General features: G+C 38.6%; 1 protein-coding gene across 3 annotated transcripts in view; it reads left to right on the plus strand.

Moving 5' to 3' along the window:
• Window positions 1-1,867: 1,867 nt before the first annotated feature.
• Window positions 1,868-23,855, plus strand: part of PIAS1 (protein inhibitor of activated STAT 1) — a 129,228-nt gene continuing 107,240 nt past the window's right edge. The window contains exon 1 of one of the 3 annotated variants that reach the window (XM_055436516.2): window positions 1,868-1,941. In XM_055436516.2, coding sequence (XP_055292491.1) covers window positions 1,918-1,941 — 24 coding nt within the window. In that variant the 5' untranslated portion in view covers window positions 1,868-1,917. Of the gene's footprint in view, window positions 1,942-2,365; window positions 2,717-23,855 lie in introns of those variants that run through there. The other 2 variants (XM_088839934.1, XM_088839935.1) reach the window with 2 other exon arrangements.

The following is a 23,855-nucleotide window of genomic DNA, read 5'->3' on the forward strand; positions in this document are numbered from 1 at the left end:
TGATTTTCTAAAAACATATCGATACATCTCTGGGCAATAACTTTTGGGTAACAAAAGACATATTAATACATCTCTGGTCAATAATATTTTAAGTAGCCAGTTGGATTTCTGAATCTGGGTTTTGGTGGAGTATCTGGGCTGGACAGAAATCTGAGTGTCATCACAGATTTAGACTTAGAGTCAACGAGATCACCTGGGGAGAGTAAAATTAAAGAGAAGAGGATAAGGACTGAACCCTGGAGCACCGCAACATTGAGAAAAAGAGAAAAAACAACAAATGATTTTGAAAAGGAGGCTCAGGGAGGGAACAGAAAATCAGGAAAATAAGATATTGAGGGGAGTTCAGGTGGAAGAGTGTTTCAAAAGAAAGGAAGCTTGTCGACTGTTTGAATTTGCTGGGATATCAATTTAGATAAGAATAGAGAATTGGCAATCGGCTTTGGAAACCTGGAGATCGTTAGTAATCTTGATAAGTGATGTTGATGAGGGAAGTCCAAGCTGGATCAGAGTAGGCGGAGAAGTAAACGTGACCTGAGAAAGTGGGAAAGAGCACTGTAGGGAGCTCTTCAAAAACCTGTGACTTTATTCAGTAACGAGAGCTGAGAAATTGGGCAGCTCTGGAGGAACTTTTGGCCTCAAGGAGGTTTATTTTACATGGGAGGAGTTTCAGTATGTTTATTTGGATATAGAAATAATCTAATGGGGGTGGGGAATTAATGATGCTGGAGGGCAGGGTAACTGTAGGAGGAACATGGGAGAGGAAAAAAGACAGTTTCCTGGTAGAGGGACTGGCTTTCATAGGCACAGGAAAACTTATAGTAACCCAAATGTTACCACACCTATAAGAGTAGTTTTAATGCTGAGAAGACATATGATATCTTTTCCATCAGGTGTGACACAAAGTTAAGCAGCAATAAGTGGAGTTTAGGAGGAGGATTTTAGTAGAGAGGGAAAGGTGTGAAATAATTCTTTCAACACTTCTTAAATGTCAATTCCATGGAGAAAGCCCTAGGATTAAGTACATCTCCTTCCAACCCCCTTTTCTCTTGCTGGACCACTTCTTCGTTTTTGGTACACATCACCATTTGTAATCGTATCTTTATTGGTTCACTTGTCTGTTTCCCATGTTAGAGAACTACAGGGAGACAGGGACTTTGTTGTATTATATTTAATTTCCCAAAATATATGTGTATATATACACATATATAGCCCTTATAAGCAGGGCTGGTACATAGTCGCTAAATAGATATTTGTGAAAATAAGTTAATGAATGAACGTCCTCAACCTCTTTTAAGTACTAATTTGGGCAAGTCACTTTTGCTATCTGAGCTTTTATGTCTGAACATATATACCACAAAAATTGTAATCTCTTCCCTGCCTACCTCACTGCTTCATGATGAGGATCTGAGCTAATAAACCTGGAAATGCTTCAAGTGATCCTTGAAATGTAACGGACTGTTATTTGCAGCCCACGTGAAGCCTCGCAGGTAGCAGGTGCTGAAAAGGACTTGCTGATTAGGGGAGAGGGGCATTACTGTTTGCTGTGGCTGCAGGTACCGGGGCTTTGCAGAAGGCTTCCACAGGCCGCGCAGGGGCGGGGCTCAGGCCAGTAGCCCTCCAGCCCCGGCCCTTCCCTGAAGGCGCCAGCCGGGCAAGGATGGGGGGCGGGGAGGAAGGGGGGAGTAACTGTCAAACCTCCTCGCTTGGCGCCATTATTTAAATGGTACGTGCCCGTCTCGCAGCTGTGCGTGCCCGGGGCGGGGCTGCGAGCGCCCGGAGCGGGGCGGAGGCCCGGGGCGGGCCGGGGAGGTGGAGGGGAGAGAGGGGCCGGGCCGGGGCGGGGCCAGGCGGGCCAGAGGGGCGGGTCTAGCGGCGGCCCCCGGCGAGGTTCACTGCGCTTGCGCTGACAGACGCAAGATGGCGGACAGTGCGGAACTAAAGGTAAAGCGCAGCTCGAATTCACTTCTAATATTCGGCCGCGGAGACGGCGCCGCTTGTGCCGGGGGGGATGGGTCCGACCCTGGGGGGCCGCTTGGGCTTGGCTCCACACGGGCCTGGAGTTGTAGAGAGGATCGGCGCGCCCGGCCCCAGTTGAGGGGGCCCGGCAGCGGCGGGCCGCGGGCCCCGGGCGCCTCGGGGGCGCTGACGGGTCGTCCCCGGCGTGTTATTGTTGTGGGCGCCTCTGGCGGGGGTGGCGGGGGAAGAGATCGGGCGTCCGGAGGTGGGGGCCGCGACTGTCTCTGGGGCGCGGCTTCCTCACCTTCCAGGCAGCCTCCCCGCCCCCCGTGAGGAGCGGGGGCAGGGGACGGGTGTTGGTGTCGGGGGCATCGGGAAACCTCCCCGCTGCTGCTTCCTCTTCCTCCTCCGCAGTCCCGGGCTGCTGTCAGGCGCTCTCCTCAGACCCCCGGGAACTTGGCTCTGGCCGCCCCGCCCCTCCGTGGCTCCCTGCCGCCCCCGCCCCGGACTCGGCTCTCCCCTGCTACCCGCCTGTCAGGAGGCGCCCCGGGTGCCCGTTTGCGGGCTGCGCGATCCCGGGGCGATGGAGTGGGGATGTAGGGGAGAAGCTCCGGTAAAGTTTAGTGAACCCCGGACTGGCGTTGAGGCTCGACTCGGGGGTAGCGGGGGAGCCTGCCTGGGCGGGACGGCACTCTTTCTCTCTGATTCCGGGCAACCGCGGGGAGAAACCCCCTCGAAGGGTGTGTATTTGGAAGCAATGGTAGGTGGTGGGAAGCAGCTTCTCTCCCTTCTTTTCCATCTCTTCCTTTTGGCTTGGTGTGGAGGGTGAGAGGAGCCTTCGGGGGTCTCTGCACACACCATGATGGCGATGCTATAGCTGATGGAGGTGAATGGTTCGTGTTTATATCCCCCCGTTGCCTTTTGTTTGTAGGGACATCTTGCTGGCCATGTTGATTTGAACGAAATTGTCCCCTCATCCTACTTCAACCTCCAGTGAAATAGAACGTTCCTCCGTTCCTCTCAACTGTACCAATTACTCACGCCTCGCGAAATTGGATGAAAGGGTGCCCCCTTTTCCCCGCTTTTTCTCCCACCCCAATCTTTACCTGATGATGGCTTCTTTACCGAAGCAGATATACCACTACACAAGCAGTTGGGGGAGGGGGGTGGAACCCTTGTGATTGAATTGTGACAAATGGGGCTCCGCTTGAATAATTTTGGTTTAGTAGCAAGCAGTTTTTAACTAACGCGTATTATTTCGAGGCTCTGAACGCGATATTCCCTTCTCTGTTTTTTCCTACGTGTGAACCGAGCAGCTGGTTGTATCCTGACCCAGAGAACTGACATCGCTGTCAGAGTTGGAGATTGGGATATACAGTTGTAAATCCTGGCGGGAGAGTCGTCTTTTCCTAATTAGTAAAAATTGTTTAAAGAATTATCTCTGTTATAATGAAACGATAACTCCTAGAACAGGCAAACGCCAGGTTTGTTTCTGGAGAGTTTTTCACTGGAAAGCTTCGCCGAGAGATCGTTTTTCCCAGTAATTTTTCAGTGTTAACATTACAAAATATGTATATTTAGACCCTGCCTTTCAGCGTCATTCTTTTTACTTCTAATTGCAAATTAAGGGAGAGCAAATCTAGAATGGGTGGTTTCGTTTTTTCTAGTTTCAAACTATTGATTTAAATGAAAAAGCCCCAGGAATTTGAATTAACTCTTAAAATAAACTCTTAAAATAAAAAAGTATGCAACTTTAAGGTACGTTTTTTCTGTAGTTGTAAAATGTAGTCACTGTGTCGCTGTAATCTTTGCTTTCTAGTATTTATTTTGTTAGGAATCCTTCTGAATGATAGCTAATCAGTTCTGTTATACGTGGACTACAGAGTAAAGCTGAAAAGCCTGTGCTGGCTATGTTGTCACTCTTGATGCTGTCCAAAGAAACTGGTATGGAAAGCACATGCTGGGAGATTTCCTCCTTTGTTCTTTCTCATTTTAAGAAAGTGCCTTTGGGGATAGATCAGATCCCTGGTGTGAGTCTTGTTAGGTAAAGTTTCTCTTTACAAAAATGAGCCTGCATCGGATAAATGCTAAACACATGGGGGGAAACGTTATTTTTCTAAAACTGGTCTCCTGTTTTGCTTTCTCCAGAATCTGCTTGAGTTTTTCTAAAGGAGTTGTTTCTATTATTATGTTCTGTTGTACAGTGTTTTTTTCTTCAAATTGTAATAACTGCTCTTGACATACTGGTCTGTCATTGTGTGTACCAAGTACTTTGAGGAGCTGTGATAAATTGCTTAGTTGGTGATAGCTGTGTTAAACATTTTGTTTATATTTGATTGTGGTTACATTTGCTGCTTTTTTTTTTTTTAAGGGGAGGAGATGATCTTAGGAACGCCTACCATAGTTACTTGGGAATGTGTATATATAATTTTCTCTGCAGTAAGCTTTGGGAGGTACTTTTGGAAATTATATTTTCTAAGTGGTTTTGTATGTGTGTGTGTGGTTTTTGGAGGTAGATAGCATTTATTCCTAATAAGGAATGAAAAATCAGAGTAAGAATTAAGAAAAACTCAGATTTTTTTTTTTTAAGTGTTAGGTGACAACACAGTATTCCAATGGATTTCCAGCTGTGAGACTTAGAGTAAATACAGTGATATGTTGTCTTAATTATGAATACAATCCATAGCAAAAAGAAATGTGGGTTGTAAATGTTTTTCCTCATGACCCATTTTAGTGAGTTCCTTTAAATCTATAACAAATCTGCAGGATCAGATGGGGAAAATGGATAGATCTGTATCTTCTGCAAGTGCAAGCTGCAACACTTACAGATACTGCCAATAAAAATTATATTGTGAGTCATTCATATCAAAAAATTCTCTGTACTCATTTGTTTATGGAAGGTTTAATTTTTCATTAGGGGAATACCCATAAATGACATTTGTAAGAATGTAGAGAGTGAGCATTTTATTATCTTTAGGAGCTTAAAAGCAGGAGGGTGTGATGGCCAGATGATCTTGGAAGTTAATCTGACAGCTTCATATAGCTTCTCTTAAAGTACTGTAAAAAATTACAAATACTTTTTGCATTAAAAGTCAAATTGGGTTATATTGCCATCTTACCTCAGGAGGAACAGTGGAAAGGAAGAAATTCATTATCATTTAGTGAAGTAAATAATGGAATTCAATGGGAAGAGAAATCATACTTTAAAAACCATACCTTTAAAAGTAGTATCTATACAAGCCTGTCAGTAAATTATGTTGTTGTATTCTGCCTCTCTGTTTTCAAGAACTAGCCATTTAATTTTGGTCTTTGTGGTGTAATTTGTCTGCTTTTATTTTAGATGGAAGCAAGTAAATCTGACAATTTATTCATGAGTTTGATTTGAATCTCCATAACTTGCCTTGCTAAAGTGCCACATTTAGATGGTTTTTGTTTTAAATCACCATTTTTATGAACAGCATTTAAAAACAATTTGTAAGACACTCTGGTTTTAAGTATTTCATATAATAGTTTTGAAATATCTCCTATTCCTCTGCTGTTTTCTCCTGGGTGATCGTATTGTCTTTCTCTTCAAAGAGTCTCTTGTAATCCCTGTTGATTGCAGTAGTGCTTAGTGGTGAGTCCATAGCTGATTAACCTTGGGTTTCTCCTGGTGAACTCCATCAACGTGCTACTCCAGGGTTCTTGCAAAGGCTTTTGAGTTCAGGGTAATTTGTACCCTTTCTTGCTCGTAACTAGGGATAAGAAAAGCAAATGGCTTAGAGTTGTAGTAGGAATGGGAAGAATTGTCTAAGTTTCTGAAAAGCTGCAGTGTTTATAATGAGATGTAGTCTTAAAAAACAAAACCGCTGGTCATTACATCATAGAATTGATTGTAGTGTATTCTGCTCTGGCATCAAGTACCTTGGTTTTATTTTGTTTTTAAATATATGTATTTGAATAATACCTTATATGGTACTTTGCAGTTCATAAAGTATCACATTATCTCATTTGATTTTTCCATCAGTTCTTTGAGATAGGAAAGGCAGGTAGTATCTCCCTTTTATTGACAAAGTGTGCCAAGAAAGGGTAAATGACTGGTCCAAGGTCATACAAGTGAAAAAAGTGGCAGGGATTTGAGCCTAGGACTTGTGGTTTCAAAACTCTGTGCTGTAGGCTGCCTTCAGGGTGCCATGTCAGTCCTGGAACCCTTGAGGGTGCCTCGCTCACAAAGAATTCTAGCTATGTTGTTGCTAATACTTTCCCTCTTGCTCTGTGCCAAGGTATTTTTGGATATTCCTTGGGCTTTCTGCAGGAAAGAGTTTGGAGTTTGCTAGTTGGAATCATAGGCATTAATTCTTGCAGATATTGTTTTACTTGAGAAAACTTCAGAGAATACTGAAAAGTAAGCACAAAAAATAAATAGCACCTGTAATCTCAGTACTTAGAGAAATATCATGGTTAGCATCTGGGTGTACATTTAGACTTTCTCTCTTAGAGCAAATGCATATGTATATTCAACACAAGAGAGAGATCATACTCTTTATTTGTAATCTGCTGTTTTCAAGGCTGTCTTTCCAGGATAGTCAGTATAGGTCTCTATGATCATCTGAAAGGTAACATTGTTTTGTCTTTTATTCAGCTGGTACCCTATCATTGCACTTCTCTGGTGGCTCAGATGGTAAAGAATCTGCCTGCATCGAAGGAAACCTGGGTTTGATCCCTGGGTCAGGAAGATCCCCTGGAGAAGGAAATGGCAACCCACTCCAGTGTTCTTGCCTGGATAATTCCATAGACTGGCTACAGTCCACGGGGTCGCAGAGAGTTGGACACGACTCATTGACTAACACACACACACCCTATCATTGGACAGTTGGGTTACTTCCACTTTTTGCTTTTTTAAACAATGACTTGACAAACAGCCTGATACAAAAGTTTGCCAATGTTTTATTCTAACTAAATGTATGTATTCTGCAGACCATTTTTTGTGCTTCAGGAACAGTGCAAATAGTATTTTGATTAGGTGAAGTGCTCAGTGAAAAGTAATTTTTGATTTGTTCATTGTCTATACCTTTATTATTTCTGTTCCTATAAATCTGACAGATAAGGGTATAAAATGATGGCAGAGATAGATTTTGTATAAGTCAACATTATATAAACGTTCTGAATCAGAACATTTGATAAAGTATGAAATAGATTATGAAAATAGAAATAGATTTTGAGAATATTTGCTTTAACTGTATTTTTAATCTCAAAGCAAAGTGTTGCCTTAGTATAAAATTGGTAGGTGACATTGTTTCGGGGAGGCTGTTAGAGCGAGGAGGTTCCTTTGGCAGTGAAAACATTTATTCTGTCTTAAAGAACCTTATGGGTTAAATCAGTTAATAAAAGCATATGTGAGATAATTGAATTAAAAATATTACTTGTGCAACATATGAAAAGTACTGCACTGTGGAAGGAGCAGCTAATGAAATTAAAGATACGAAATTGATCAAACTCTAAATTTTGACATGTTAAATTTGGTCCTCACTTAAATCTTCATCATTTAACAGATTTTATCACTGGGATTTTTTGGAGATAGGTGATAGAGAAATTTAAAAATATAAAGTTTTCCTTCGCTACAATTTAAGAAATAGTGCTAATTATTATGCATTTTTTGCTACTCTTACTACAAAGTATTTGTTACCTTGTGACTACTACTTCCTCTTCCATGTTAAAAATTGTGGAACTCCTATTGGTTTTGATTCCTCTACTCTTTGTTTCATGGTAGCACATGAAAAAAACTCCCAAAGTCTCCCGTCCCCTCAGAATTTTCTGGTAAAACTTCATTCTTTGTCATGAACTTCTGAAATTCATCAAAATGAAGAAATCTTCTTTTTTTCCTTTTCTGCTTCACCTTAGATCAAGAAACAAACCCTTTGAACATTAGCTGGTAACTTTGAAATATCAATAACTTTCATAGGACTGTTGTACATGTTCCTGTTTTCAAAAACTTCATCTCTTTCTTACCTTTCCTGCTATTCTTCTCTTCTTTTAATTTCCCCCTTTGGTTGCCCAAAGGTCAGTTTTCCCCAAACACTCCTTTCATCCTGTCACTCCACTGGCTTTTCATTGAAAGCAGGATAAAGTGTTAGCTCTCAGTTTGGTATTCAAGATTTTCTAGTCTGACCCCAGTACATTTTGTGTGTATGTTTTGCTTCCTCCACTGTATAGCAAAAGTCTTTTACTTAAAGCCAGAGCTAGTTTGCTTTTTTGTTGTTGACTAGTGTTCTGCTTTGTATGCCACTCCATTTTCCCTTATCCCTACCCTGTGGACACAGTAGGTGCCTAAGATATACTTGTCAAATTGCGTTCAAGATTTGTTTCTGTTAGTGAGGGAGCAGATGCATATATTTATATAACAGTCTTAAGTTGTCAGTGTTCTGAGATAGGGTCATATTGTCACACTTTTTTTCATGGCTGCTTGATGAATCCAGAATAATTTATGAAGACTGTTTTCAGTTCAGTTCAGTCACTCAGCTGTGTCTGACTCTTTGCAACCCCATGCACTGCAGCACACCAGGCCTCCCTGTCCATCACCAATTCCTGGAGCCTACTCAAACTCTTGTCCATCGCATTGGTGATGTCATCCAACCATCTCATCTTCTGTCATCCCCTTCTCTCCCGCCTTCAATCTTTCCCAGCATCAGAATCTTTTCCAGTGAGTTGGTTCTTTGCATCAGGTGGCCAGAGTATTGGAGTTTCAGTTTCAGCATCAGTCCTTCCAATGAATATTTAGGACTGATTTCCTTTAGGATGAATTGGTTGGATCTCCTTGCAGTCCAAGGGACTCTCAAAGAGTCTTCTCCAACACCACAGTTCAAAAGCATCAATTCTTAGGTGCTCCGCTTTCTTTATAGTCCAACTCTCCCATCCATACACGACTACTGGAAAAACCATAGCTTTGACTAGATGGACCTTTGTTGGTAAAGTAGTGTCTCTGCTTTTTAATATGCTATCTTTGAAAACTGTTTCGCTTTAGGTTTACCTTTCACATTTCTTTAAGTTATACAGATAATAAATGAATACATTTCTCATTGTAATGATACAGCAGTAACTAGAGTAAAATTTTGTCTTCATTTTCACCCCACCCACCCTTCGCCCCTTGCAGCCACTTTGGTATCCTGTTTTTTGAGGCGGAAAGAACATAAGCTTTATTGAGGTATAATTCACATACCATGCATTTCATCCATTATGTGCACAATTAAATGGTACTATAATATTAATATATTCACGAAGTTGTGTAACTATTACTGCAGCCAAATTCAGGATATTTTCCCCTTCTCCCTCCAAGAAATCTTGCATTCTTTAGCTATCACCCCTATTGCCCACAACTCACTCACCCTCAGGCAACTGCTTATCTGCTTTCTGTCCCTATAAATTTGCCTATATTGAACACTTCATATAAATGGAATCATATGTAGCCTTTTGTGTATTCATTTATCTGTGTGTGGACATTTAATTGTGTCTGTATAGTATTTGTAGTTTATTATATATGTCTAGATTTGAATCAAATTAGGGACATAGAACTCAATATTTATTAAATGAATATACATCCATTGCTATACATAATCTCATTATACATGATATCCTTTGACTTGTTTTTTCACTTGACAGTATACTATGTTGAAACTCTTTCCATTGCCTGTTCCAAAGTGAGAATGTTTCTCTCTTTTTTACAATGCAGATATTTCATATGTATATTTGTAGAGGTTTAGCTTGTGGATTTATCAGTGTATATGTCTAAAAATTCTTAACTTGTCTCGATGGTTTTTCTAAATTTTTTTAATAGTTGACAGTGTTTAATGTAACTCCAGTAAAGTTACATTTGAGGTTCCCTTAAAAATAGGAATGAAAACTGTGACAGGTAAGGGTTGTTTGGCTTGAGGAGAAATGGAATGTAGGCTTTAGATGGCGTGCTAGCAGCACACAGCCAAAGCAATTCATTTTGTATTTGGGTTTTTGAATGTGAGCAAACCTGTTTTTAGCTTCATGGCATACTGCTTAAAATAGAATTTAAACATGCTATCTTATGCTTTATGGTGAATTTTAAGACTTTTTCTTGTAGCCACGTAAGTGTAATCTAAAAAATAAGATCTGAAAGATTTCAGGGTAAATATTTTCTCATATATTAAAATTATCAGCCTGGTCTGTGGGCTTCTGTGAGTTACCCCAAAAAGGGAATGTAGAAGCATCTAGCTCAGAGTCTAACATGGTAGATATTTGGTAATTATTTATTTATTTAGGAAGTATCTGTCATATTCTGTCATTCATTATGTTTGAGTTATGACTGTGAATGAAGTGTTAGACATCAGTTGGTTTGAGAATGTTGTCATGTTACTGTTACTATTAAGTCGCTTCAGTCATGTCGGACTCTTTGTGACTCTATGGCCTGTAGCCTGCCAGTCTTCTCTGTCCATAGGTTTCTCCAGGCAAGAATACTGGAGTGGATTGTCATGTCCTCCTCCTCCAGAGGATCTTCCCGACGCAGGGATTGAACTTTTGTCTCTTATATCTCCTGCATTGGCAGGCAGGTTCTTTACCACTAGCACCGCCTGGGAAGTGCATTACCATGTAAACGTGTATTTAAACACTTACAGAGGGATGTGTACCAAAAATATTTGTGTCTTAATCACCCTAGTAATGCGTCAGCTATTACAGTGGTTCTCAAAGTCTGTTTCCCAGATCTCTGTTAGTTCTCCAGACTCTTTCTGGGGAATCCTCCAGGTCAAAATTTTTCTCAATAAAAGTAAGGCATTGTTTGCTATATTGAAAGTGGTAGTCATTCCGTCATGTCCAACTCTTTGTGACCCCATGGATTGTAGCCTGCCAGGCTCCTCTGTCCATGGGGATTCTCCAGGTAAGAATACTGGAGTGGGTAGTCATTCCCTTCTCCAGGGGATCTTCTCGACCCAGGGATTGAACCCAGGTCTCCTACATTGCAGGCAGATTCTTTACCATCTGAGACATCAGGGAAGCCCTTTAGCTACATTGGCATTTACATAATCAGTGGTGGGTAAAATTGTGTGAATTAAGGCAGTAGTATTAAACTGTACTAGTTTGGGACATCATCACGTACTTGGAATTAAGATGATGAAGCAGTAAAACTCAGTTTTTTTATGTCTCAATCCTTGAGCACATTTTAAAGTATATTTTGTGTGATGAAAGTCCTGTAAACCAGTTTTACTAAACACCAAATCTGATGGTTAATTCAAGAAAAAGAACTTGTACAGTTGTTTGAGTTGCATGCTGAACTAGCTGCTTTTTAAATGGGATACCATTTTTATTTGAAAGAATGGCTGACAAAGTACGAAGACTTGGGTATTTGGCAGACATTTTCTCAAAACTAAATCAAGTGAGTTTGCACCACAAGACACACTGACAGTATTTGTTGCTAATGATAAAATCCTAGCTCTCAAGTGAAAATAGAATTTTGGAAGACTTGTGTTTACCACTTTGAGCTTGATAGTTTCCCAATACTTGACTTTTTTGCGGGGATAAGATCAGTGGTGCTATTAATGAATGTCATAGGGAAGTTGTATAGTAAAAGGGTCAAAATCAACATTGGCAGGACTACATAACTCTCAACTATTATTTTCTGAATAGTCACTGCATGGTATTACAAAATGGTAAAATGATCCATTGGAAATGTAAGATAGGTCAATGGATTTCAGTACATAAGAGTAGGAAATGTTCATTGATTCACATTCCATATTGGAGCAGCCTTTAAGAAACTGCCACTTGTTGAGTTTCGGTGAAGGATGAAAGAATATTCGTATCTGAAAAAAAAAAAGTGGAAGTCACTCTGTTGTATCCCAGTCTTTGCAACCCCATGGACTGTAGCCTGCCAGGTTTCTCTGTCCATGGAATTTTTCAATCACGAATACTGGAGTGGGTTGCCATTTCCTGCACCAGAGGATCTTCCGAAGCCAGGAATCGAACCCAAGTCTCCTGCATTGCGGCGATTCTTTACTGTTTCAGCTACCAGGGAAGCCCCAATTACCTGGCAGGGCTATTGAAATATTGCATCTTTTCTCACTACATATCTGCATGCGGCTGAATTTTCTTCATGTACTCCAGTCAGAACAACTTAATGCAGATAGGATGTGAAAGTGGATATGAAAATGAATCTGTCTTTATTAAACCAAACATTAAAGAGCTTTGCACAAATGTCAAATAATGACTATTTTTGCTTTTTTTGTTTTTGAATAGTTTAATATTTTGATTTAACAAACAATGTGTTATATTTTAAATGACAATCTTTCAAAATTTTCTGTTTTAATTTGTTTTTCTTTAAAAGTTTTAAGTTATGGTAATATATTCATAACTTGAAATTTACTTCTTATCCACTTTTAAGTGTATACAGTTTAATACTATTAAATATATTTATATTGTTATGCAACCAATATCCAGAACGTTTTATAAAACTAAAATTATGTCCATTAGACAACAATTCCAGTTTTAACTTGTAATACAGTAAACATGAATAGATTTAATCAGCAGAGGTTTTTTTGGAGGGGGGAATCCTCTATTTTCAAGACTATAAAAAAACCCAGAGAGTCAAAACTTTTGAGACCCTGAACACTCTTCTTATGTAAGATGCACAGTGTAGCTTAAAATGGGAATATCCTTCTCAATCTTATCCATGGTATTTTTTATAATTTAAAAGAAAAAAGTTTTGCTTATAGATAATAGTGGTCCATTTTCAAGGCAAGTTTGCTAAGCAGAGCTGTTTAATTGTATCCTGTGTCTCTGTAGTAAAAATGCTAAGCAGTAAAAGTTTCCATTGCATTGATTGGCATCATCGACTCAATGGACGTGAGTTTGAGTAGGCTCTGGGAGTTGATGATGGACAGGGAAGGCTGGCATGCTGCAGTCCATGGCATGGCAGAGCCGGACATGACTGAGCTACTGAACTGAACTGAATAAATGTGCTCCAATACTTTCAGTCAGTAATAGTGTGGGAATTGTGTGATTTTTTTTATTTTTTCAAGGTTATGTTTCAACCCTTGATTGCCATTGTTTTTTTTTTTTTTCTATAGTAGGGGATGGAAATAGCTCAAATAAATGAAAAATCCATACAGATGTCCTCTAGCCTAATTTTAGCTGATAATTTCCTCTTTAGCAGATCTTATTAGCTCTTGCATGCATACGTCCTCAGTTGTGTCTGACTCTTTGCAACCCCATGAACTGTAGCCCACCAGGTGCCTCTGTCCATGGGATTTCCCAGGCAAGAATATTGGAGTGGGTTGCCATTTCCTACTCTAGGGGATCTTCTCAACCCAGGAATGGAACCCTCATCACTTTTGCATTCTTTACCATTGTACAACCTGGAAAGCCCCATTATTAGCTCTTACCACATATATATAAGATGGTTGATTTGCATTTGACCTATTTTGTTTTCTCCCTTTCTCCGTTGTATTAAACTGGGACCTAGAGATTACAGGCCTGAATGCTTTTCACTTTCTACTTTAAACTTTCTACTTTCTACTTTAAACAACTTTAAAGTTGTTTGAAAAACTTCAGCCTCTGTATCGCAAGCATCTTTCTGCAAGATATCAAACTAAGATTGGAAAAGGAGGATTTTTGTCACAAAGATTATTCTAATATGTGATATCAAAATAAAGTAGTATCTTAAAGGTGAAAGATCTTTTCTAAAGTATTTTGAATCTTTGATCATAATTAGAGCAAAGAACATGAATTTTGGAATTGCCATTAATTTTCACTCTTTAGATGGTCGGGCCAGCTATAGTTGAGACTACTGGGAAGGGTGAACAATTAAAATTAATAACCCTTAATTTCATACTACTTTTACAAAGTTACTTCTTGGTATATGTGGCAAGTATTTTTAAGTTTTTATAAGTGGCAATTCTGCTGTGCCCAATGGAAAGTATACAGGTAAGACTCATTTGTAATTAGTCGTATTTGCATATAAACTATTAATGTGTTATAATTATTGTGTAGGTTAAACTTTGCTACTTACAGGCTGATTAGTTGCTTCGAACATGTTTTCTTGTAGGTAAACACTTCAGACTGTAGTGAGTTATTCTCTGGAAACTGCTGATTTTAACAGGTGATTCTGCAGTGTGGAGGGTGATACTGGACATTTTGTTTTGCATACAGATTTCAGCTTTCTTTGTAGCTTTGTTAAAAGTGGTGCATTTTTTTTGTTGTTCAGACATCTGTCATTCTAATTGCATAACCCATTTGAAGGAATGGAGTCTGAAGTTGATGGGTGTTTGTGTGCATATGGTGAGGATGGTGGTGGTAGTGGTGAGGATACTGTGAATACTGTTGGAATTCAGGGAGTTTGTCCTCTATTGAAGGTAATTCTGCAAATAAACTTAAGGGGGAAAAGGATATTGATATGAAGAGCAAGCTCTTATTAATTAGCTATGAGTTTAGATTATTTGAAGGGGATTCCCTGGTGACTTAGACAATAGAGAGTCTGCCTGCAATGTGGGAGACCTGGGTTCAATCCCTGGAGAAGGAAATGGCACCCCTCTCCAGTATTCTTGCCTGGAAAATCCCATGGACAGAGGAGCCTGGTGGGCTACAGTCCATAGGGTCGCAAAGAGTCAAACATGACTGAGCAGCTTCACTTTCACTTTCTTTATAGAGTATTTGAAGAAGCGAGCACACAGGACACACAGAATTATACCTCGTTAATATGCCAACAAAGGTCCGTCTAGTCAAGGCTATGGCTTTTCCCGTATGTATGGATGTGAGAGTTGGACTGTGAAGAAAGCTGAGCGCCGAAGAATTGATGCTTTTGGTGTTTGTGTTGGAGAAGACTCTTGAGAGTCCCTTGGACTACAAGGAGATCAGTCCTGGGTGTTCACTGGCAGGACTGATGCTAAAGCTGAAACTCCAATACTTTGGCCACCTCATGCGAAGAGTTGACTCACTGGAAAAGACTCTGATGCTGGGAGGGATTGGGGGCAGGAGGAGAAGGGGACGACAGAGAATGAGATGGCTGGATGGCATCACCAGCTCGATGGACATGAGTTTGAGTGAACTCCGGGAGTTGGTGATGGACAGGGAGGCCTGGCGTGCTGCGATTCGTGGGGTCGCAGAGAGTCGGACACGACTGAGCGACTGAACTGAATATGAAAATAATTTTTTCATTTTATTTAAAAACTGATCCTTTAATATTTTCCTTTTTACAGTCTTCTATGTCTCTTTAAAAATGTAGTATTGAAGAGAGTATTTTACTTTCTATATAGTTAGGCCTTTTCTTATACTCATTTATTCAGTAAATATTTGAGTGTATATTGTGTGCCTGTTACTGTGTTAATCATCAGTATACAAAGATAATTAAGACATAATTCTTGACGGAAAGGAATCAGGATGATGGAGATGGACACATACTATCTCATGTAAATTATCTGCTTAAGACGGGCAGTAGAGCCATGCGTAATTGATCTCTACCTTTTACTTAACTTTGAATCTCTGCATTCCTGATATAGTTAAGAACGTTAATTGTTTCTCCTCAACTTTCACATATGAATGATTTTGATTAATAAAAATAGCTTTTAATTTTGAAAAATTTATGTATACAGACGTTTAAATTCCTGTCTTTTTTGTCCAACTGTCTGCCCCTGCCCACAACCCTTCCTGCGCCATGGTTTTTAAAAAGTATTGTTTTTTTTTTTTTTTTTTGGCCACACTAAGTTAGTCAAAATCTTTAGGAGCAGGAGAAATTTAAATAAGTGAACATTGAAATTAACGATTTTACTCAGTTTCTGTTAAATCTTTGACAAATCTTAGCTTTTCAGAAAATTAAAGACTTGTTTTATCTGTTGATTGAAACTCTAGTTTGAACTATAAGTCTAAATAGACATTTTCTCTTCTTTACTCTCATAAACTAAAGATGATTTCCGTATTGTATGGAGTAAAGTGTGACGTATCAGTTCTTGAACCTTTGCAAGTGACCTGTCTGGAAGTTTTAGGATCTTCATGATATGTGCTCAGACTTCATGATATGGAAACTTTGTGTGGATGTTTTTTCGTTCATTGTGCTGAAGTACTTGATGGCGCAGTCTGGAGGTACTTGTCTTTTATTTCTGAGAAGTTTTCTCATATTAACCTTTAAGTAATTTTCTTCCTTTCCTTTTCTGTGTTTTGTCAGAGGAATGGACCTATTTTTCTTTTGTTTTGCTTTTAAGCAATCAATTACTGTCGTTTGAGCTTGTGAATTAATTTTTTTTCTTCCTGTATTCTTTATGCTTCCTTTTTGTTGTTGTTCAGTCCCTCAGTCATGTCCAACTCTGCGACTCCATGGACTGCAGCATGCCAGACTTCCCTGTCCTTCACCATCCCTTGGAACTTGCTCAAACTCATGTCCATTGAGTCGGTGATGCCATCCAACCATCTTGTCGTCTGTCATCCCCTTCTCCTCCTGCTTTCAATCTTTGCTTGCATCAGGATCTTTTCTGATGTGTTGGCTCTTTGCATCAGGTGGCCAAAGTATTGGATCTTTAGCTTCAGCATCAGTTCTTCCAATGCTTCCTTTTAGGGAGGGAGTATGATAGATATTTGTGTATGGTCGTTTTGTATTTAACTGGAAGACATTGTAAACTTGCTGCAAAGCTTGTGATACAAAATATTTGACCATTCTTAAATATTTGCTAGTGTTTGATTAGGATTTATATTGAGTGTTAATAGGAATTGTGTTCTTTTCTGAGAAAGGTTGATTTAGAAAAATAAATATATATGCAGAATAATATGTATAACTTTGTAGAGCAATGTATAACTTATAGATGACTGATAAACACCAAACTTAACAGAGTATTCCAAAACTTTGAGGCTTTCTTTTGTGCAACCACATCCTGTTTCATCCCCACTTCCTCCATGCAGCTTTATTAATGTATTTTACTTTAAAAATCAAAACTAGTAGTGAAATAAGTTTTGTGTATTATTTACTTCTAAGGTTGTTTTTAAGCCATTGCTTCTAATTAAACTATTAATTATATCACAGTTTTATAAATTTCTAAATGTGACATAGCATTTTTTGAAGAGGAGGATTCCACAAGTGGAGGGTAAAGTTTTGGAGACCTCGTTTTGAAAATAGATCTAACTGTGGCAGATATTCATGCCCATGGAATCTATTAATTATGCTCAGTGATGTTTGGGGAAGAGAAAGGGGCTTTGGTTAATGGCCACAGTGATCCACACTTGGTTAAGTGTTCAGAATTGCTTAGATTTATATGTGTTTGTGGTATAGTTTATGAAGAAATAGGAGAAATCTAGGTTTTTAGTGGATGCGTAAACCGTTAAAGGATAAACCATTAAAGGGTTTCCTGGGTGTCACTAGTGGTAGAGAACCTGCCTGCCAGTGCAGGAGATGTAAGAGACATGGGTTTGATCCCTGGATCAGGAAGATCCCCTGGAGGAAGTCATGGCAACCCACCCCAGTATTTTTGCCTGAAGAATCCCTTGTACAGAGGAGCCTAGTGGGCTGCAGTCTATAGGGTCATAAAGAGTCGGACATGACTGAAGTGACTTAGCACGCACACATGCAAACCATTAAAAGTTATATTTGATTTTTGTTCATTGTTTTGTTTGATACACTTTTAAAAGTCTTATATAAAGTAGAAATAATTATGCCTTTTCTGGGCTATAGATATTCTGTGTTAAATCTTGAAAACAAATAAGCACTCTCTCCTCCCCCTTCCTTTTGCCTATTTCAAGTTTGGCCTTCCATATCACAGTTGCTTACAGCAAGGTTCTTATTTATTCCATCAGCAAAAATGAAGGCTGTTTTATGTGCCAGATACTTAGGTTAGATGCTCAATAGTAGGTTGGGAATGAAATAGATTCTTTGCACTCATGAAACTTATATTCTGGTATTCTGGTTATATGGTTATATATGGTTTATATGGTTATATATGGTTTTCATATATTATATGAAAGATAATTTGGTTCTCCTGCACTTATATGAATCTAAATGTTTATAATTAGCAAAAAATGCTGTTTAATTTTGCAAGTTTTTAAAAATATCAAATATACCAAATAACATTGTTAGAGAAAGTCATTGGTTTTATGTACACTTTCTAAGTGGGCTTCCCTGGCAGCTCAGACAGTAAAGAATCTGCCTGCAGTGCAGGAGAATGAGGTTCAATCCCTGGGTTGGGAAGATCCCTTCTTACCTGGAGAATTCCATGGACAGAGGAGTTTGGTGGGCTGTAATCCAAGGGTTGAAAAGAGTCAGACATGACTGAGTGACTGACATTAGTGCTATGCTTCCTAAAGGTAGTGTTGGGGGAAAGGAGATATGAGAGGAACAAGGGAAAGATATGAAATAGTTATCTTTCTGTGGGAAGTTTGCTGGTTACTGGAAAATTTAGTAGGATGCCTACACCCATTGAGATGGATGATTATGAGTGTATTGTAACATCTCTTTGCCTGTGTGCATGCATTCTTCTGTCTGCCTGAGTTGTAAAGTTAGAAAAAGTAGAGTATGCCAGGCATAGAGTGGGGATGGGGATTTTGCACAGGAATGTTTAATGCTATACCTCCCCCCAAAAAAAGGAATCTAAGCTGAAGGGATGGAGAGTGATAAATGTCACTTAACTAGAGGTCATGATAAAGTTGAGTTACTGGAGTGAAGGTGCTTAAGCACGTAAGAATAGGGGGTAGTTGGAGAGTGGTATATTTGAATTGGTGATTTTTGAAGGTGGTACAGGTTTTGGTGCAAAGATCTAAGGTGAGGCCATGGAAGTAAGTGTGTGAGGTTGGAGAGTAATGAAGAAGAGTCAGATACAGCCCAGGGTATTGGTTTGGAGCCAGTGAATGACAGGGATATTATTTTAGAGCTGCTTTGTTAATACTTTTTTTTTTTTTTTTGCTTTTAAAAACTGTTATTGAAGTATAGTTCATTTATAAATTTCTGCTGTACAGCAAAGTGATTCAGTTATACACACATAAATGTGTATATATGTATATTCCTTTTCATATTCTTTTCCATTGTGGTTTATTTATTATATATGTGGCTATTGAGCATTTGAGATGTGACTGTGAGAAAAAGATACACTAGATTTTGAAGACATAGCATGAAAATAAAGGAATATATCTCAATTGTTTTGTATTGATTATATGTTTGAATGATGCTGCTTTGGATATATACTGCATTAAGCAAAATATACAATGAATTTTACCTTTTTCTCTTTACTTTTTAAAGAGTGATTAGTGGAAAATTTTAAACTCCGTGTGTGGCTAACCATTGTCTCTTACATTGTATTTCTTTTGGGCATTGATTTCTAGAAGTAGTATCACCAATAACTAACCTGAGGAGCAGGAGGAAAGGCTGGGTCTGTAGTACACAATATAAGACTCCGTTAGGAGAGGGCGTGGGTGTTGTTCTTACTTTTGTTGAATTCCTGGTACTTTCTCTTCTGCTGCTGTTTGTGCTTGCAGTTCCCTTCTGTTCAGCCTTTTCACACCTACCTCTGCACCCCTACCCCATAGCTAACCTCAGGGAGTTTTGCCTTTCTAGTGGAGGAGAGAAATGTCTAGAACAACTGTAATAAGCTATAAAAAAAATAACTGTGTAAATAGTTAAAAGTATATTTGTGAGAGGAAGACTAGTCACTTCTGGCCAAGCTTATTTTAAATTGGTCCTCAAAAGAGGAGACTTCTCAAAAGTTGTTGATTACAGGGAGGTTGTTTCAAGCAGAGGGAACAGCGTGAAAGAAGGTAATGAGAGACATTGAGGTATGTTTATGGAACACCCAGTAGATCCATGTGTGGATATCTATATAACAGAGTAATGCAAATTGTGGAAAGCTGGAGCCAAATTATTTTCAGAACTTTTCATGTTGAAATTATGAGTCTGAAACTGTACTAAATTCTGTAAAGGAAAAGAACAAAATTCTATAAGCACATGTAACAGGGAGATTTGACCTAGTTTGGGTGCTCAAGGAAGTCTTCCCTATGTGTATTTCTGAACTACATCCTTCACTTCCAAGTCTTGTCACATATTTTAAATGTTGTGCCTTCCTTTCCTTCCCTGCTATCACCCTTATTATTTCAGACTCTCATAGTTTCATGCTGATATTAACAACCCCTAAATTGGTCCCGTATCTTAATTTCCCTTTTCAGTTTTAGTCAGATGACCTTTTTGATTATATGTCAGTCTCTTCCTTAGCCCTACATTTCTGCAACTGGAGAAGTTTCTGTAACTCCCCCATTTTTGTAGGATTAAGAATAAAATTCTTTACCTGTCCAAATTAAGTATTCTTTCAATAGCAATAACATGCTGAGTAGGCACTGAGCAGAATTATATAATGTCCTTATTTGTGAGAGAGAATACATATAATTTCTAATAGGTTTACACTGCCAATATGGTTTATAATAATCGAGATGCCAGAACATTGTTACTCATGTTCTTTGACAGTGAAAAAAACACAGTTTGTATAGACTGAGCTTACGGTTTGGTAGAAAGTAGACGAATAAATAGGGCTCCTCTGCATTTTGGCATGAGAACTGTGTTGGGTTAAATCATAGAGCACGTTAAGAAGGTAAATTTACTAATACTGAGGATAGCCTGTGGAAAGTATCCCAAAGTTGATGACTTCTAAGGTGTGATCTGAATGAGTTAAAATTAACTAGAAAAAGATTAGGTTGGGAGAGGGGAGAAGAGTTATTGAAAAACAGCATTTGTATGAAAGTCCTGGAGGATGGAAAGCTGGTTAACAGGGCTCTTAGTGTCATGCATTGGAGAAGGAAATGGCTACCCACTCCAGTGTTCTTGCCTGGAGAATCCAGGGACGGGGGAGCCTGGTGGGCTGCCATCTGTGGGGTCGCACAGAGTCAGACACAACTGAAGCGACTTAGCAGCAGCAGCAGTGGCAGTGTCCAGGACTGGATCATGAAGGATCTCTTAGGCCATGCTGAGAAATCTGGGCTTTATCCTTAGTGTTGTGGCTAATCATGAAAGATTTAAGCTCAAGAGTGACATGATCATCTTTCTATTTTAGAAAGACCTCTAGTGTGAAGAATGACTTGAAAAGATAATATTGGAGATGGGGAGAACACTTGAATTTCTTACAGACATCTAGGAAAGGGATCATGGTAGTCTTAATTAAAGTGGTAATAGACATTTAAAGTGGTAGGATTGATGTGACTTGGAAAATAGATGTGAGTGAGGGAGAAGGTGGTATAGAAGTTTTCTGGCTTGGTTAACTGGTTAAGTGGTATGAGAGAAGTTTGATTTGTTAGGTTTGGACGTGTTGAACTGACTACTTCTGGGACATAGAAGTGTTTAACATTGTCATTCAGAAGACAAGGACTAGGCTAGAAATGAAGATTTGGGTATTGTTAACCTCAAAATGTTATGAGATGGTTGAGTTCATCTAGGAAGATTGAAGTGAGTGAAAATAGGGTCAAGAATTCTAAGGACCTTCTACAATTGAGAACTGAAATAATTTTTAAAAATACCTTTTAAAACATGAAATGTCTTGTGTGGACGTGCTGTAATGTCTTCGTTTTCCTTTCCTTATAATTATATATAATAGACACTTTTTAAAAATTATGCAATTACAGATATCTTTCACCGTGCATCTGGTTTGTGAGTTCATTTAGCGAGAATTCAATAGTCCAGAGTATTTTGAAAATATATATGATTGCTAGTGGAGAATTTTTTCAGAAGTTTGAGAAAAAGAGATCAGGATTAATCATCGTCTATATGACATTTTAACTGCATGTAGTAACTTGGCCCTGTTATTTGGCATTTGGCAAAGGTAGTTCACATGCTTTAAAATATGTCTTTTAATTCTAGGGTGACCATATAATTTATCATCCAAAGTGGGACACTTTTAAGAGTGGAAGGTGCTGCTTTTAATAATGTTGCTATAACAACAGGTGTACAGTGGAAAACTTGAAGATCTTGTTGGTTTTTCTAAAATTCTTTTTTTGTGAAGTGCTAGGAAATGAGATGACAGTGATTGAACAATAGTAATAATGAAGAGTTTAGTGGCCAGGTAACTTGGCAAAATGTTGGATACAAAGTTAACATACTTCTTCTGTAGGACTTAGGACCTTTAAAGTGTGAATATTATTTGAGAAGGTAGGGCATGGTGGGGAATTACAGAATCTTGAATTTCCTTGATTGGTTTTACCATAACACCATATTACTTTGAATATCTATTAACCCTATGAACCTGGTTTGGAAAATGGTGACTTGGAGTATCCTGTCACATAAATTGAATCTTTTTAATGTGAAACCCAATCAGATTTTTTCTAGTTTTAAGTTTTATTTAGAATTTTTGTTTTTTCATGTCTGGGCAGCTAGCTTTATTACAGTGAGTAAAATTTGAAGTTTAAAAGAAATAACCTCATAAAATTGTCATTATATGTAGGTGACATTCTATATATAGAAAACCTAAAAGACTCCACGTAGAAACACTAGAACTGATAAATGAATTCAGCAAGGAAGCAGGATACAAGATGCACATATAGAAATCAGTTGCATTTCTTTAACAATGAAATATCAGAAAGAGACTGTAAAAAAAAAAACCTTTAAAATTTTATTAAAAATTTTTGATTTTATTTCATAGTTCATTAACAATGTTGTATTAATTTCAGATGTACAGCAAAGTGATTCACATACACATGTATACACATGTATGTGTTCTTTTTAAATTCTTTCCCTGTAAGTTACTACAGAGTATTGAGCAGAGTTCCCTGTGCTATACAGTAGGTCCTTATTGGTTATCTATTTTAAATATAGCATTGTGTACTTATCAGTCCCAAACTGCCAATCTGTTCCTCCCCAGGTAACTGTTAAGTTTGTTCTCTAAGTCTGTGAGTCTGTTTCTGTCTTGTAGATAAATTCATTTGTATCTTTTTTAAAAAAAGATTCTGTATTTAAGTGATATCATGTGATTTGTCTTTCTCTGTTTGACTTAATTAGTATTATAATCTGTAGGTCAATCCATGTTGCTGCAAATGGCATTTTATTCTTTTTAACGACTAGGTGATACTCCATTGTATAAATGCACATCTTCTTTATCCATTCATCTGTCAGTGGATATCTAGTTTGCTTCCATGTCTTGGGTATTGCAAACAGCATTGCAGTGAACTTTGGCATTCATGTATCGCTTTGAACCATATTTTTCTCTGGATACATGCCCAGGAGTGTGATTGTTGTATCATATGGTAATTCTGTTTTTAGTTTCTGAGGAACCTCCATACTGTTTTCCATGATGGCTGCACCAACTTACATTCCTACCAACAGTGTAGGAGAGTTTCCTTTTCTCCGCATACTCTCTAGTATTTATTATTTGTAGACTTTTTGATGATGTCCATTCAGCCATTCTGACTGGTGTGAGGTGGTACCTCATGGTAGCTTTGATTTGCATTTCTCTAATCGTGATGTTGAATGTCTTTACATGTGCCTCGTGGTCATCTGTATGTTTTCTTTGGAGAAATGTCTATTAAGATCTTCCCATCCTTTGATTGGATTTTTGTTTTTTTTTTTAAATCACACACACACACATGCGCACACACACACACACAAACCTAGGAATAAACCCGACAAAGGAGGTGAAAGACTTTTATGATGAGAACTATAGAACATTAATAAAGGAAATTGAAGATGACTCAAAGAAATGGAACAATATCCCATGCTCTTGGACTAGAAGAATTAATAGTTAAAATGGCTATACTGCCCAAAGCAACATGCAGATTTAACACAATCTCTGTCAAATTACCCATGACGTTTTTCACAGAACTAGAACAAATAATCCTAAATAGGGAACTGTGAAAGAACCAGAATTGTGGAAGCAATCCTGAGGAAAAACAATAAACAGGAGGCATAACCCTCCAGACTTCAGACATTGCTACAGTAATCAAAGTAGTGCGCTGCTGGTACAAAAACA

Source organism: Moschus berezovskii, chromosome 9 (genome assembly GCF_049115385.1).
Source record: "Moschus berezovskii isolate FMDL1 chromosome 9, NW_MosBer_1.0, whole genome shotgun sequence".
NCBI lineage: Eukaryota > Metazoa > Chordata > Mammalia > Artiodactyla > Moschidae > Moschus > Moschus berezovskii.